The 14,324-nt window shown below is 48.7% G+C and overlaps 1 protein-coding gene across 9 annotated transcripts in view; it reads right to left on the bottom strand.

The window, feature by feature from the left end:
* Positions 1 to 6,207: 6,207 nt before the first annotated feature.
* The window catches only part of POU6F1 (POU class 6 homeobox 1), a 28,911-nt gene continuing 20,794 nt past the window's right edge, over positions 6,208 to 14,324 (bottom strand). For 7 of the 9 annotated variants that reach the window (XR_015163651.1, XR_015163652.1, XM_086399403.1 and 4 more), the window contains 3 exons: positions 11,454 to 11,595; positions 10,716 to 10,884; positions 6,208 to 9,733 (listed from right to left, as the gene is read on the bottom strand). Coding sequence is in view for 7 of the 9 variants with exons in the window: in XM_086399403.1 (XP_086255529.1) it covers positions 9,388 to 9,733; positions 10,716 to 10,884; positions 11,454 to 11,595 (657 nt within the window). In the remaining 2 variants the exon portion in view is untranslated. Of the gene's footprint in view, positions 9,734 to 10,212; positions 10,569 to 10,715; positions 10,885 to 11,453; positions 11,596 to 14,324 lie in introns of those variants that run through there. The other 2 variants (XM_086399407.1, XM_086399408.1) reach the window with 1 other exon arrangement.

Genomic DNA, 14,324 nt, shown 5'->3' with positions numbered 1-14,324 from the left:
GCATCTAACCATGGTGCCACACCCCTGTGGATGGTTATAACCTAAAAAAAAAAAAAAACAACTTTCCATCCTTTCTTCCTTTCAGACTTGAAGTTTGAATCTGTGGAGACGAGAATATCGAGTTTTCAAAAAATTGTTCCCATGAAGGAACATTGGATGAAGTATGATTTTTCATCAACAGTAAAATAGCTCAAAGGGAATAGATTGAAAAATAAAACAGAGGGACCTCCCTGGTGGATCAGTGGATTAGAATCTGCCTGCCAATGCAGGAGACATGGGTTCAACCCCTGGTCTGAGAAGATTCCACATGACATGCAACAACTAAGCCTGTGCTCCACAACTACCGAGCCAGCGCTCTTGGGCCCTCGAGCTCCGACTACTGAAGCCTGTATGCCTAAAGCCTGTGCTCCAGAACAAGAGAAGCCACTGTAATGAGAAGCCTGTGCACTGCAATGAAAAGTAGTCCCCACTCGCCATAACTAGAGAAAGCCTGGCACAGCAATGAAGACCCAGTGCAGCCAAATAAATAAATAAAAAAGCCTAAATACATAAATATTAAAAGATAATAAAACAAGAGATATTTATATTAATATTTGGAAGAGAACCATATTAGATATTTGGAAGACATAGCCATATCCGGAAATCCCATGGAGCCCTGTCCTCTGGGAAATACTTAGAAAAAAGAAAGACATATTTCTTGGAAAGGTTTGAGGTTAAATTTTAATTCTGAACCAAAACAAAGACTTCACAAAGGTCCTCCTTGCCATTCTAAAACAAACAGAGATGAAATGAAAAGTGAGTCCGAAAGCTTGGCCCCCCTATCAGCTGGAGAACAGATTAGCATTGAGACTTAGGTCCTTGAGCCCAGGTCCACCTGAGGGGAGAAGACGTCAGACAGTGTTTATCCCTGGAATTCTGTGACTTTCAGAAAGTGAAATAAATTGAAAGTCGCTCAGTTCAGTTCAGTTCAGTCGCTCAGTCATGTCCGACTCTTCCCGACCCCATGAATCACAGCACGGCAGGCCTCCCTGTCCATCACCAATTCCCGGAGTTCACTCAGACTCAAGTCCATCAAGTCAGTGATGCCATCCAGCCATCTCATCCTCTGTTGTCCCCTTCTCCTCCTGCCCCCAATCCCTCCCAGAATCAGAGTCTTTTCCAATGAGGCAACTCTTTGCATGAGGTGGCCAAAGTACTGGAGTTTCAGCTTCAGCATCATTCCCTCCAAAGAAATCCCAGGGCTGATCTCCTTCAGAATGGACTGGTTGGATCTCCTTGCAGTCCAAGGGACTCTCAAGAGTCTTCTCCAACACCACAGTTCAAAAGCATCAATTCTTCGGCGCTCAGCCTTCTTCACAGTCCAACTCTCACATCCATACATGACCACAGGAAAAACCATAGCCTTAACTAGATGGACCTTTGTTGGCAAAGTAATGTCTCTGCTTTTGAATATGCTATCTAGTTTGGTCATAACTTTCCTTCCAAGGAGTAAGCGTCTTAATTTCATGGCTGCAGGCACCATCTGCAGTGATTTTGGAGCCCCCAAAAATAAAGTCTGACACTGTTTCCACTGTTTCCCCATCTATTTCCCATGAAGTGATGGGACCAGATGCCATGATCTTTGTTTTCTGAATGTTGAGCTTTAAGCCAACTTTTTCACTCTCCACTTTCACTTTCATCAAGAGGCTTTTGAGTTCCTCTTCACTTTCTGCCATAAGGGTGGTGTCATCTGCATATCTGAGGTTATTGATATTTCTCCTGGCAATCTTGATTCCAGCTTGTGTTTCTTCCAGTCCAGCATCTCTCATGATGTACTCTGCATAGAAGTTAAATAAGCAGGGTGACAATATACAGCCTTGACGTACTCCTTTTCCTATTTGGAACCAGTCTGTTGTTCCATGTCCAGTTCTAACTGTTGCTTCCTGACCTGCATACAGATTTCTCAAGAGGCAGGTCAGGTGGTCTGGTATTCCCATATCTTTCAGAATTTTCCACAGTTTATTGTGACCCACACAGTCAAAGGCTTTGGCATAGTCAATAAAGCAGAAATAGATGTTTTTCTGGAACTCTCTTGCTTTTTCCATGATCCAGTGGATATTGGCAATTTGATCTCTGGTTCCTCTGCCTTTTCTAAAACCAGCTTGAACATCAGGAAGTTCACGGTTCACATATTACTGAAGCCTGGCTTGGAGAATTTTGAGCATTATTTTACTAACATGTGAGATGAGTGTAATTGTGTAATAGTTTGAGCATTCTTTGGCATTGCCTTTCTTTGGGATTGGAATGAAAACTGACCTTTTCCAGTCCTGTGGAAGTCGGTCAGTCGTGTCCAACTCTTTGTGACCCCATGGACTACACAGTCCGTGGAATTCTCCAGGCCAGAAAACTGGAGTGGGTAAGCCTTTCCTTTCTCCAGGGAGTCTTCCCAACCCAGGGATCAAACCCAGGTCTCCCATATTGCAGGTGGATTCTTTACCAGCTGAGCCACATTTCAGGAGTGAACACTTTTACCCCAGGGAGTGGACTTTCCCCATTTTCTCCTTCTCCAATGTAGCTACTCATGAAGTTGGAATGCCAGGCCTGGAAACAGGAATTCCAGGAGCAGTCCTGGGAGCTCTGCCTCCAAGAAAAGATCATCAGGTGTTCCCCTGGACATCCAGCAGCATCCATCAAGAAATCAAAATTTTGTACCTATAACAAAAATCATGGTTCCTATTAGACCATTACTCATAATAAATTTGAGTGATTAGCCAGAACACCTGTGGCCCAGAGCTCCAAATTTAGTATTCCGAACCGTTGGTCTCATTGTAAAGCGTTCATTTCCCTAGACTAGGTCCTGAAACTAGACACTGTTTAGATGGAACACAGCAAGACCTACCCTGGAAGGTGGAAATGTGGAAATCCTACCCAAAAGATCAGGACAGATAGCAAGCACTCCCCAGATCCCACCCTGTATGGGACAAAGTTAACCACACAGGCTTTAGAAACAGCGCATCTTGATTTAAGGCCTAGTTCTGTTGCTCACAAACAAAGCAACCCGGAGTAGATTCCTTGTATTCTCTGCGCCTCAGCTCCTTGTCTGTGTTAGTTGCTTAGTCGTGTCTGACTCTGCGACCCCATGGACTGTAGCTCGCCAGGCTCCTCTGTCCATGGAATTCTCCAGGCAAGAATACTGGAGTGGGTTGCCATTTCCTTCGCCAGGGGATCCTCCCGACCCAGGAATTGAACACAGGTCTCCCACACTGCAGGCAGATTCTTTATGAACTGAGCTACCAGGTGTCAGAGGCTTGAGGGCTCAAACTCTCTGGAGGATCCGCACCCATCCATCCCCTGGGCTTTCTTTCTCATTCATTTAAGAGTCAGTCACTGTTGCTGAGGTCCCGAGTAAATCACCAGGCATTTTCCTCCAGGTACAGGAAGAGATCATTATCCAGGCAGGCCTTTTTCAGGGACTATCTAGTTTTAACTCTTCATGTCTTCCATACATTCCAGACAAAGAAACTTTGAGGCCCAGTCTGGCTTCTTTGATGGACCCTGCAGTTGAGAGAAAAGGCATCTGAAGTGAAGGGTGGTCTTTTGCGACAGAGCCCTTTACCTATGGAATCTGATGCCATCTCTAGGTAGATAATGTCAGAATTGAGTTGAGTTTTTGGACACACTGCTAGTATCCGAGAATTGCTTACTGATGTGGGGAAGCCTACACACACACACACACACACACACACACACACACACACACACACAAGTTCAGGAACCCAGAGGAACATCCCTGACTCGACAGTAGAAACTCCAGTCCCTCCATACACCCACCCCCCTTCCTTTAAAGCCTTCTGGGGCCAGTTGCCAGGAAATATCCTCAACTGGTCTGAGCCAGAGATAACAGCTTCTGCTGATGCTTCTGCCGGGACCTGTTGGGAGATGCCTGTCTGCATCCAGGACCAGTCGCTGCCCAGGTTCCATTCACTCCCCTGTGTCACAGTCTAAACCTTGCAGTGCTACTGCCGAAGCCTCTGAACCTGCTTTCTCCCAGTAGCCTGAAGTCGGGGACTCAGCTCTTAGGATTTCCTTGAAAAAGTGGGTAGAAAATGCATTCAATCATCTGTCTGCTATTTATCAAGCACCTGTTTTGTGCCCTTGGCCTGGGTCCTGAGTTCAGTTCAGTGTTCAGTTCAGTTCAGTCGCTCAGTCGCGTTCGACTCTTTGCGACCCCATGAATCGCAGCACGCCAGGCCTCCCTGTCCATCACCAACTCCCGGAGTTCACTCAGACTCACGTCCATCGAGTCAGTGATGCCATCCAGCCATCTCATCCTCTGCCGTCCCCTTCTCCTCCTGCCCCCAATCCCTCCCAGCATCAGAGTCTTTTCCAATGAGTCAACTCTTCGTATGAGGTGGCCAAACTACTGGAGTTTCAGCTTTAGCATCATTCCTTCCAAAGAAATCCCAGGGCTGATCTCCTTCAGAATGGACTGGTTGGATCTCCTTGCAGTCCAAGGGACTCTCAAGAGTCTTCTCCATCACCACAGTTCAAAAGCATCAATTCTTCGGCGCTCAGCCTTCTTCACAGTCCAACTCTCACATCCATACATGACCACAGGAAAAACCATAGCCTTGACTAGACGGACCTTTGTTGGCAAAGTAATGTCTCTGCTTTTGAATATGCTATCTAGGTTGGTAATAACTTTCCTTCCAAGGAGTAAGTGTCTTTTAATTTCATGGCTGCAGGCACCATCTGCAGTGATTTTGGAGCCCGCAAAAATTAAGTCTGACACTGTTTCCACTGTTTCCCCATCTATTTCCCATGAAGTGATGGGACCAGATGCCATGATCTTTGTTTTCTGAATGTTGAGCTTTAAGCCAACTTTTTCACTCTCCACTTTCACTTTCATCAAGAGGCTTTTGAGTTCCTCTTCACTTTCTGCCATAAGGGTGGTGTCATCTGCATATCTGAGGTTATTGATATTTCTCCTGGCAATCTTGATTCCAGCTTGTGTTTCTTCCAGTCCAGCGTTTCTCATGATGTACTCTGCATAGAAGTTAAATAAGCAGGGTGACAATATACAGCCTAGTGTGGACAGTCAATATTAGGATCGTGAGATCTAGGCAGAGAGAAGTGCTGGCTTCTGTGTCATTTTGGCCTCATTATTTCAAAGTCCTGTAAAGCGCCTCTGATCCCCAAACCTAACATCAGTATCTTAGACATCTCTTGCCCCTTGGGTGGGGAAGGGATGGGAGAGCATGATTTAGAACCCGGCACAGTGCCTGACTCAGGAATTCTGGTTGGGTGGAATCAAAGGTGATGCCTTGTTCTCACCAGTTTAGATTATGTCGCCCAGACCTTATCAATACCAAGAAGATGGGGCAGGGGACTGGGGAGAGGGCGAGTTCCATGGAGGTATGGCATGACCCCTACTCCTAGGAGGGAGACCCTTTTTACAGCCATACTTTCCCAGTTCTGAGCTTGAGTGGTGGGCCTGCTCATACTATCTGCTGGCCTGGGAAACAGTACAAAGGAAGATCCTCTTATCTATATCTAAATGTTTATACAGCATGTGGGTGCATGCTAAGTTGCTTCAGTCAGGTCTGATTCTGTGTGACCCTATGGAATATAGCCTGCTGGGCTCTCTGTCCACAGGATTCTCCAGGCATGAATACTGGAGTGGGTTGCCATGCCCTTCTCCAGGGAAAGCGTAAATCAACCTAACTGTGACTATTCTAGCCTCTCATCACAATAAGCATGCCTGCATAATGGCCTGGAAGGCCAGGTTTGAATTTGGACTTCTAGGGCTCCCTCCAGTTCTGTGCTAGAATGCGCCTCAGTCCTGGCCCCCAGCTTGCCTCCTCTGAACCCTGTCGCAGCTCCACCTCACACTGTAAAGGGCTTTGAGCATATGCAGAGGCATCCAGCCTGCACGGCCAAGCTCTGTCCACCCAGCTTTCTGACAACAGCTGCCCCCTGGCAGGGAATTCTGGGGTCCTAGGTATCAGGGGTGGTCTGGAAAGAGAAAGGTCACACCCGCTTGACCCTGTACCCCACAGGGAGATCATGGCCGGGAAGCAGGAGTCCAGGGCACTGATCCTCCTCCTCTTGCAATGGGATTTTCCAGGCCACAAGCTCTGCCAGCAAAGGCAGCTAGCTCATCCCCTGGTCTCTGACCCTGATTTTCTTACATCACTCTGAGAGGTAAAAGAGAAACAAGCAGACCAGTACAAAAGAAAAAATACTGTTTATTCCACACAACTACACCAACTGCTTGCCCCCTCCCCCCATTCTCCCCGTCCCACCCCTCACTCCAGCTCTCAGCAGACTTTGTCCACGTCCAGGAACAGTTAGAACCTCGGTGTCAGAGCCTGGCCTGTGAGACAGGAAGGGAATCTAGGCATAGGAAGGTGATTGGATTTCCAAGGACATACAAAAATGCCAGGGCCTCTCATTCCAAATTCAAACAGGTTCTTTAATCCACTTGGCTGAGTTCTCTCCCTGAACCCCACTTGGATAAAATGTCATGATTAGTGCAGGGTCAAAGGCCCCAGCCAATTCATTAAGCCATAAAACATTTTGGTCTTTGAAACAAAAACAAAACCACATGCAAACAGTGAAGCTGCTTCTGCCCTTCCGCCTGCCTTTCCATGGCAAAGGAACCACTGAGCTCTAGCTGGTAACCAGAAAGGTGCTTTTAAAACAAAATCAGTATCAAGTCCCTTCAGAGTCTGATGCTGCTCTTAACAAGGATATAAACAAAACAAAACCCCACCTCAGGGCCATAGCTGCTTCTGGGGGCCCTACGGTGGGGCAGTAAGAGCAGAGATCAAGTTGGTGAGCTCCGCTGTGTGCGTACTTCAGGGACACCCTGTAGCCCCTGCCTGGGGAATTCAGCTTGCAAACACTCTGACCCCCCTCCCCCTGGGCTTGTTTCTCTGAAAGACCAACCCATCAATCCAGCAGAAGAAAAGCTTTCGTTCTACCCAGCCTTGGGAAGACAGATTTAGATGTGGGAGGAGCTAAGAAAGCATGGCCAGGCCTAATTTAGAGCAGCTTTTTCCTGCCGTGACTCAGGACAGATGGTGTCCTCCGGCATATCCACTGCCATGGACACGCCCTGGATCGCATGCTACTCCTGTGTGCACCAGCCAGGACCCACTTGTCTCTCGCAAGAAAGAAAGCATATCTGAATGCAAAGGCCTGAGGGTAAAAACCTGTATCTCTCTAATTAATTGAACTGTAAGTCACTGAATCCTTCACAAACTCTGGTACTTGATTCTCCCTGAAAACTTGTTTACGACACCCCTCTCAAGTGCCCCTCTCAAGTGAGCCTGTCACCTCATTGGGTCAGGTGGATAACCTTGAACTTGAGTGTGCAGCCTTACCCTTGGAGATGTATTCTCTGCTGGGACGCTGCGGCAAGCGAGGTGCGCACCTGCTTCCTCATTCCCCACCACACTTAAGCAAGTCTGGTTGGTCAGAATCCAGTGGTGTGGGGGGTGTGTGTGCGCGTACGTGGCAATTTGACACACAAGTGCCCTCTCACTGGCAGGGCCACCAAGACGACGGCCACAGTGGCCCTGAAAGACCTGGGACGCACCAGCTTCAGGTAGGAAAGGAAACCCAGTCTTCCAGAGGAAGCAAGGCTGGGCTCTGCACCAGTGTCCCATGGAGGTGGCGACATGCCCTCACCTGGCAGTCACTTCTTCAGGGTTTATTGTGTGAGGGCAGCTGCTAGAGACCAGGTTCTGTAAGGACAGGAGTTGTGAAAGGCGGGGGCAGCTGACCCCTGTGACTTGTGCGTGACCTTTAAGTCTAGTCTACATAGCAGGTCTGGGCTCCTCTAGCAAACCTCCCAGTGCCCTCCTGACCTCCCGGAGTCACATACTGAGTTCCAGGGGATGCCCAGCTGCAGGGAGAATGGGAAACTCACTGAACATCTTGCAGGAGATGCTAAGCTCCAGTGTACCACAGATACCCTCTCTAAAGGCAAAACCCAGTCTGCTCTAGGGGTATTCTTAACTCAGAAGCACTCTGGGGGGCTTGTTCACACAAACACATGGTCTAAGACTCTGGACAAAATTAGATTTCTCCTCTGGTATCCAAGACTGCAAGTTACAAAGAAAATTAGTTAAGTCACCTTCCACAGAGGACCTTCCCAGGCTGCTGTCCGCTCTTTCTGGATGTGGGCTTTTCCCAGGACCTTCCCGTCTGGTGTCATTTCATTTGCTGCTTATGAGAAGACCCCAGGACTGGGTGGGAGGTGAGTGTGAGGGCAAGAGAGACTCAGCATTCCTATCCTCATTTCCCCTCCCCCCCCCCCGCCCCTGAGTGCCTGCTTATCTGGGCAAGGGGGTTTTCCAGGCTGCAAGTTCTCTTAACCACATCATTCTGATGTGGAGATGGTCACGGACAGAGATCAGATTAAAATCTGGGAGAGATGCCTTATTTATCAAGTTCCCAACCTGCTGGCTTAGCTGGTTGCAATGTCTGCAACACAGGAAACCTGGGTTTGACCCCTGGGTCAAAGATTCCCTGAAGAAGGGAAAGGCTACCCACTCCAGTATTCTGGCCTGGAGAATCCCACGGACTATACAGTCCATGGGTCGCAAAGAGTCGGACACAACTGAGTGACTTTCACTTCACAACATGCTATAGACCCAGGTCAACTCCAGGACAGCTAGAGTTCACTGCTGATTTCTTCCGACATGATGTATAAAAGAAAAAATTCTGCTTTAGTGCAATTTCCCCTACATAGGAGCCAAGGAGAGATGGGAGCGATCATGTGTTCTGGCCCCAGGTCTATGGAAACCTCCTGACCTTGAGGTCGAGGCATACGTGGAATCTGACTTTCTGAGCTGCACATCACACTTTTCAGAACAAGATCTCTTGGATTTTGTTGGGGGACAGTGTGCCTGCAGGCAGAGGGTAGGTGGGTGAGGCTGTGGTTCCACTGCACGAGCCGCTGTACCTGCCACGGTCACACAGAGAAACAGAGAAGAGACAGTGGAGAGAGTGCCATCAAAAACAAGAGCTAATGGCCAGTGGTCCTAGAGGCTACTACAGCCCCGTCCCAAAGATGGGGAGCCTCTGGTTCCCAACCAGAATTCACCCTTTAAAACACACATCAGCAAAGTGCTTCTTTAAGTGACACGACAAATCCCCTCCTTCAGCATGACCAGCCCCAAACCTGGAGGTCTCAGGTGGGCCCCACTGCCCTCCCTGGGATGCGGACGACACGGGGAAGAGGAGGGAGGCAGCTGACACACAGGTGCATGGTGGAGTCTCACAACCCAGGACAATCACAGCCACAGGCAGCAGAATGACGGATGCCGCAGGGTGGCAGCCGGAGCCAGATGCCAAGGGAGGTACAAAGTGCTGGAACACAGGGCTGGGGGCTGAGCCCTAAGGGATCTGAAAGACGTTCAGCTTGCTGGTGTTCTTGAGTGTCTGGCGCCGGTTGCAGAACCAGACCCGCACAACTTCCCGGTCATAGTTGAGCTCCTTTGCAATCTCGGTGATCTCCTGGCCTGTGGGCAGCGGGTTCTTCTCGAAGTAGGCATTGAGAGCCTCTATGGCCTGGGGGGTAAAGGAGGTGCGGCGCTTACGTTTCTTGGAGGGCTCACCTCCCACAAACTCCATCAGGTTCTGCTGGCCTTCCTGGTTCCGGAGTTCAGCTTCATGCAGCCACTTCTCCAGCACTGGCTTCAGCTTCTGGGCACTCTTGGGCGTGATGTCCAGCTTCTCAAACCTGTGGGTGACCCAGGCCCAGGAAGGGACAGTGACAGTGTCTTACTCCCAACCCCAGGGGTGAGTGCTGGCTTCAGGGGGCTGCTCCTCCTGGGGCTGGCAGACCTGTGCTCCCCTCACAACTCCTACTAATATCCCCTGGCTCGGCCCAGCCCAGACTCCTCAGATTGTCCTGTCTCCCAGGTCATAACAGGGAGACCATTCCCATGGCCTGTTTACAGTACAATGATAACAGGGCAGCTGCTTTATGAACACCATTGCAAAACGTTCACACCCAAATGGGTGAGGTCCTTTGAGGAATCATGTTGAGAGGCCTCCAAAGATGGCAAATAGATGTCCTAAGTGCTGTCTTCCTCCAACTGCAACATCACTAAGTCAGAATACTCTTTTTGGCTGAGCCCAGATGAGACTACAGAATTCCCAACATGACATTGTATCTTAATAGTCACTCTAATCTAATATAGAGAGTTGGCAAACAGATGAAACCTTTTGGCCATACCTAGCCATGTGCTTTTTAGAAAAAGCACGTGGCTTAGGGATGTGCTTTTTATTTTATCTTTCACCATTAAAAAAAATTGAAGTATAGTTGATTTACACTTTACAATCAACTATAATACAGGCACCGGAACCAGTCTGTACACTGCATACAGAAAAGTCAGTTACATCATTTCAGGGTCATGTCTCACAAGATGGGGGGGTGGAAGCATGATAGAGGTGATGGTCGGTTATAGTTCAGAACCAAGCCAGAACTGAAGTTCCCACTCTTGTGATTAATTTCATAAGCTGTACTCCTGTCCCTCTAGGATTCCTAACTGGATCAGGATCTTGGATTCCTCCTAAATAGATAATATAAATGCTCAGGATTGGAGGATAAACTTCAGAGGGCCCCAGAAAGACTTTGACTACTCCAGGTGTTCATGTCTAAGTGCCAGATACCTGAGCTCCTGTGAGTGTCCTGCTCTTGTCCAGGCAGTCTTACTCACCGGCAGATGGCTGACTGGCTGTAGGCTGGGCCTTCCGTTGCAGTCAGAGCCTGACCCACCTGGGTCTGTGTGAGGCCCAGGGATAGCCGCCGGATCTTAAAGTTCTTGGCAAACTCCCGGATCTCTTCTAAGTTGATCCCGTCCTCATCCAGACTTGGGGTATGTGGCTCTAGGCCAGAGGAAGGGGGCAGGGGTGAGTGTGTAAGACAGACAATCATCACTGCTTACCTCGCCCATTGGCCTAGCCCTGGTGAGTAGTGAGGGATCAGGACGTTTGACAAAAAGCCTGTGTACCCTTAAGACCTTCATCATTCCTGTCTCCAAGACAAATAAGATGGGAGCAATGGGCCAGGACCAAGGTGCCTGTAGATAGAGGTCTATTTTAAGTTCTTCCAGCTCTAACTGTTGACCCTCCCTGATTCTCCCCAGGCTGGCCCCACGCACACCTGTTAGCTACCCACATTCTTCAAATACTGGTGAGAGACCATAGGAGAGACAGCCAATGATTTGGCTTCTCAGAGAAGCAGCCAGACAGCCGGCTAAGCAGCCTCCACCACGGTCATGCACAGAATCCAGCTCCATAGAATGAGAATAAGAAAGTCAGTTCCTGGCAATGGGCCTGTGCTCTTCCCTTTTGGACTCTGGAAAGTTTACTAAGGGGAGAATCATCTAATGTGGTCAGGGTGTCCGAATAAATGCCTCACCCCTTCGCCATACCCTTCCCTTGGAGCCACTTACTGGACACCAGCTGGCTGACCGTAGGGGTCTCTGAGCAGGTGATCGGGATAGGAGCAGAGGCAGCAGGCTTGGCTGCTGGGGCTGGGCTGGCGATGACCACGGCCGGCTGGGGCATGGCTGGTGTGGGCTGGATGGGCTGCACCTGTGAGAAGAAGAGCCACCAAACCCCCACTGCCCGCCTGCTTGGCTCAGCAGGGTGGGCAGTCCAGAGGTAGGGCAAAAGCGGGCATGGACTCCTTCCTCACCCAGCACACTTTTACCTGTGCCCCATCAAAAGGCAAGACTAGAAGCTATGCATCAGCATCCACCCAGGCAAGGAGATCCAACCAGTCCATCCTAAAGGAGACCAGTCCTGGGTGTTCATTGGAAGGACTGATGCTGAGGCTGAAACTCCAATACTTTGGCCACCTCACATGAAGAGTTGACTCATTAGAAAAGACCCCGATGCTGGGAGGGATTGGGGGCAGGAGGAGAAAGGGACGACAGAGGATGAGATGGCTGAATGGCGTCACCGACTCGATACAAATGAGTTTGGGTGAACTCCGGGAGTTGGTGATGGACAGGGAGGCCTGGCGTGCTGCGATTCATGGGGTCGCAAAGAGTTGGACACGACTGAGCTACTGAACTGAACTGAACTGAATGATGATGACCTCCAAAATAAGCATAGGATGTGCCCCACCGAGCCGAGGCCTTGCAGGTGTCTATGACCCGGGCAGGTCAGAGGCTCAGAAAGGTTCAGCGTACTTGGTCAAAGCTCCAAGTATCCGCCCTTGAGATAACTGCTTTCAAGTCTCTGCCCTCAAAGGAGAAACCTAAACCTGATTCTAGAGCCACCACACCCCAAATGTCCATTAATGCATGCGAGCATGTGTGCTAAGTCACTTCAGTCGTTTCCAAATCTGTGCAACCATATAGACTGTAGCCCATCAGGCTCCTCTGTCCATGGGACACTCCAGGCAAGAATACTGGAGTGGCTTGCCATGCCCTCCTCCAGGGGATCTACCTCACCCGGGGACTGAACCAGCGTCTCCTGCGTCACCTGCATTGCAGGCGGATTCTTTACCTCTGAGCCACCGGGAAAACCCCATACCCATTAATAGGTAACTGGCAAATGACTTTTGGGACCTCGCTACAGTAAGACACTGTGCAGCCATGAAAAAGAATATCTCTTAATAACTGCCATGGAAAGACCTCTGAGTCACAGTGCTAAGTGAAAGAAAAAAAAAAGTAAGGTGAAAAACAATTTTTATGGAATAATTCCTTTAAAAAAATACAAATTTCCAAGAAAAAAAATTCTGGAGTCATATAAAGCGAAGTGTCAACAGAAGTCATCTCTGGAAGTGGAATTAGAAAGGATTTTTACTTTTTGACATCATACATAATGTTGGAATTTTAATAAACAACTTATATTTACAATCAGGATAAACTATAAATATATGAAATCAGTATTTGAAGTATGATTTTTTTTTTAAGCTTCATGAAAGTGCAGATTTCTCTAGGATGGGCCTTGTTCCCTGCATTCTGCCTCCTGGTAGCTTAAAAATTCATTCCCTCGTCATCCCCAGGGCCTTGTTTGGAGCTCCTTGTCTCTGGCTAGAATTCTTTAAGCTGTCTCCTAATAGCTGAGGGCTGAAGAATTGATGCCTTCGAATTGTGGTGCTGGAGAAGACTCTTGAGAGTCCCCCGGACAGCAAGGAGATCAAACCAGTCAATCTTAAAGGAAATTGACCCTGAATATTCACTGGAAGGACTGATGCTGGAGCTGAAGCCCTGATATTTTGGCTCCCTAATGGGAAGAGTCGACTCATTGGAAAAGACTCTGATGCTGGGAAAGATTGAGGGCAGGAGGAGAAGGGGGCGACAGAGGATGAGATGGTTGGATGACATCACCGACTCAATGGACATGAGTTTGAGCAAACTCTGGGAGATGGTGAAGGACAGGGAAGCCTGGCATGCTGCTGTCCATGGGGTCGCAAGGAGTTGGACCCGACTGAGCGACTGAACAACAACAAATAGGACTCAAGTCACAGCACAGTCCAATTCTTGGCTCCACCTGGATAATAAAGGGAATTTTAAAAATACACATCTAACTAGCCACTTCCCTGCTAAAAACCTTTCGGTGACTCCCCATTACCTAGTATAACAATAAGAGCACCATTTTTTACACACTTTACACACATTTCACTTTGTGTGCCAACCTTCTGTGTAATGTATCTTTAACATTCATAACTTAAGTTGGTATCTTATCATTCTCATTCTATAGATGCTACTGCTGCTGCTAAGTCACTTCAGTCGTGTCTGACTCTGTGCGACCCCATAGACAGCAGCCCACCAGGCTCCCCCGTCCCTAGGATTCTCCAGGCAAGAACACTGGAGTGGGTTGCCATTTCCTTCTCCAATGCATGAAAGGAAAAGTGAAAGTGAAGTTGCTCAGTCGTGTCCGACTCTTAGCAACCCCATGGACTGCAGCCTACCAGGCTCCTCTGTCCATGGGATTTTCCAGGTGAGAGTACTGGAGTGGGTTGCCATTGCCTTCTCCTTCTATAGATGAGGCTGAGGTTATTCAATGAAGCTGGGAAGCAGCATATCACATTTGAGAACCACAAGCCTCAACATCACCTAGGAACTTGTTAGAGATGTGAATCCTTCAGCCCCACTCCAGACCTACTGTATGAGACTCAAGGTGAGGCCTGGAAATCTGCATCCTAGCATGCCCTCCAGGTGGTTCTTCGGCACACTCAAGTTTGAGAACCCCTGCTCTGGCACACTGTACTTCCTGCAGTTCTGTGGAAGTAGAAGAATCTCCCATCCAACCCACCCCTTTAGATTAGTTCAATGTCGCACTCTGTGAAGCCTTGTCAAACTCCTCAG

The sequence above is a fragment of the Bos grunniens genome, chromosome 5 (assembly GCF_055505025.1).
Source record: "Bos grunniens cultivar Pamir isolate PY7600 chromosome 5, Bosgru_T2T1.0, whole genome shotgun sequence".
NCBI lineage: Eukaryota > Metazoa > Chordata > Mammalia > Artiodactyla > Bovidae > Bos > Bos grunniens.
This window is presented reverse-complemented; position numbering and strand designations above follow the sequence as displayed.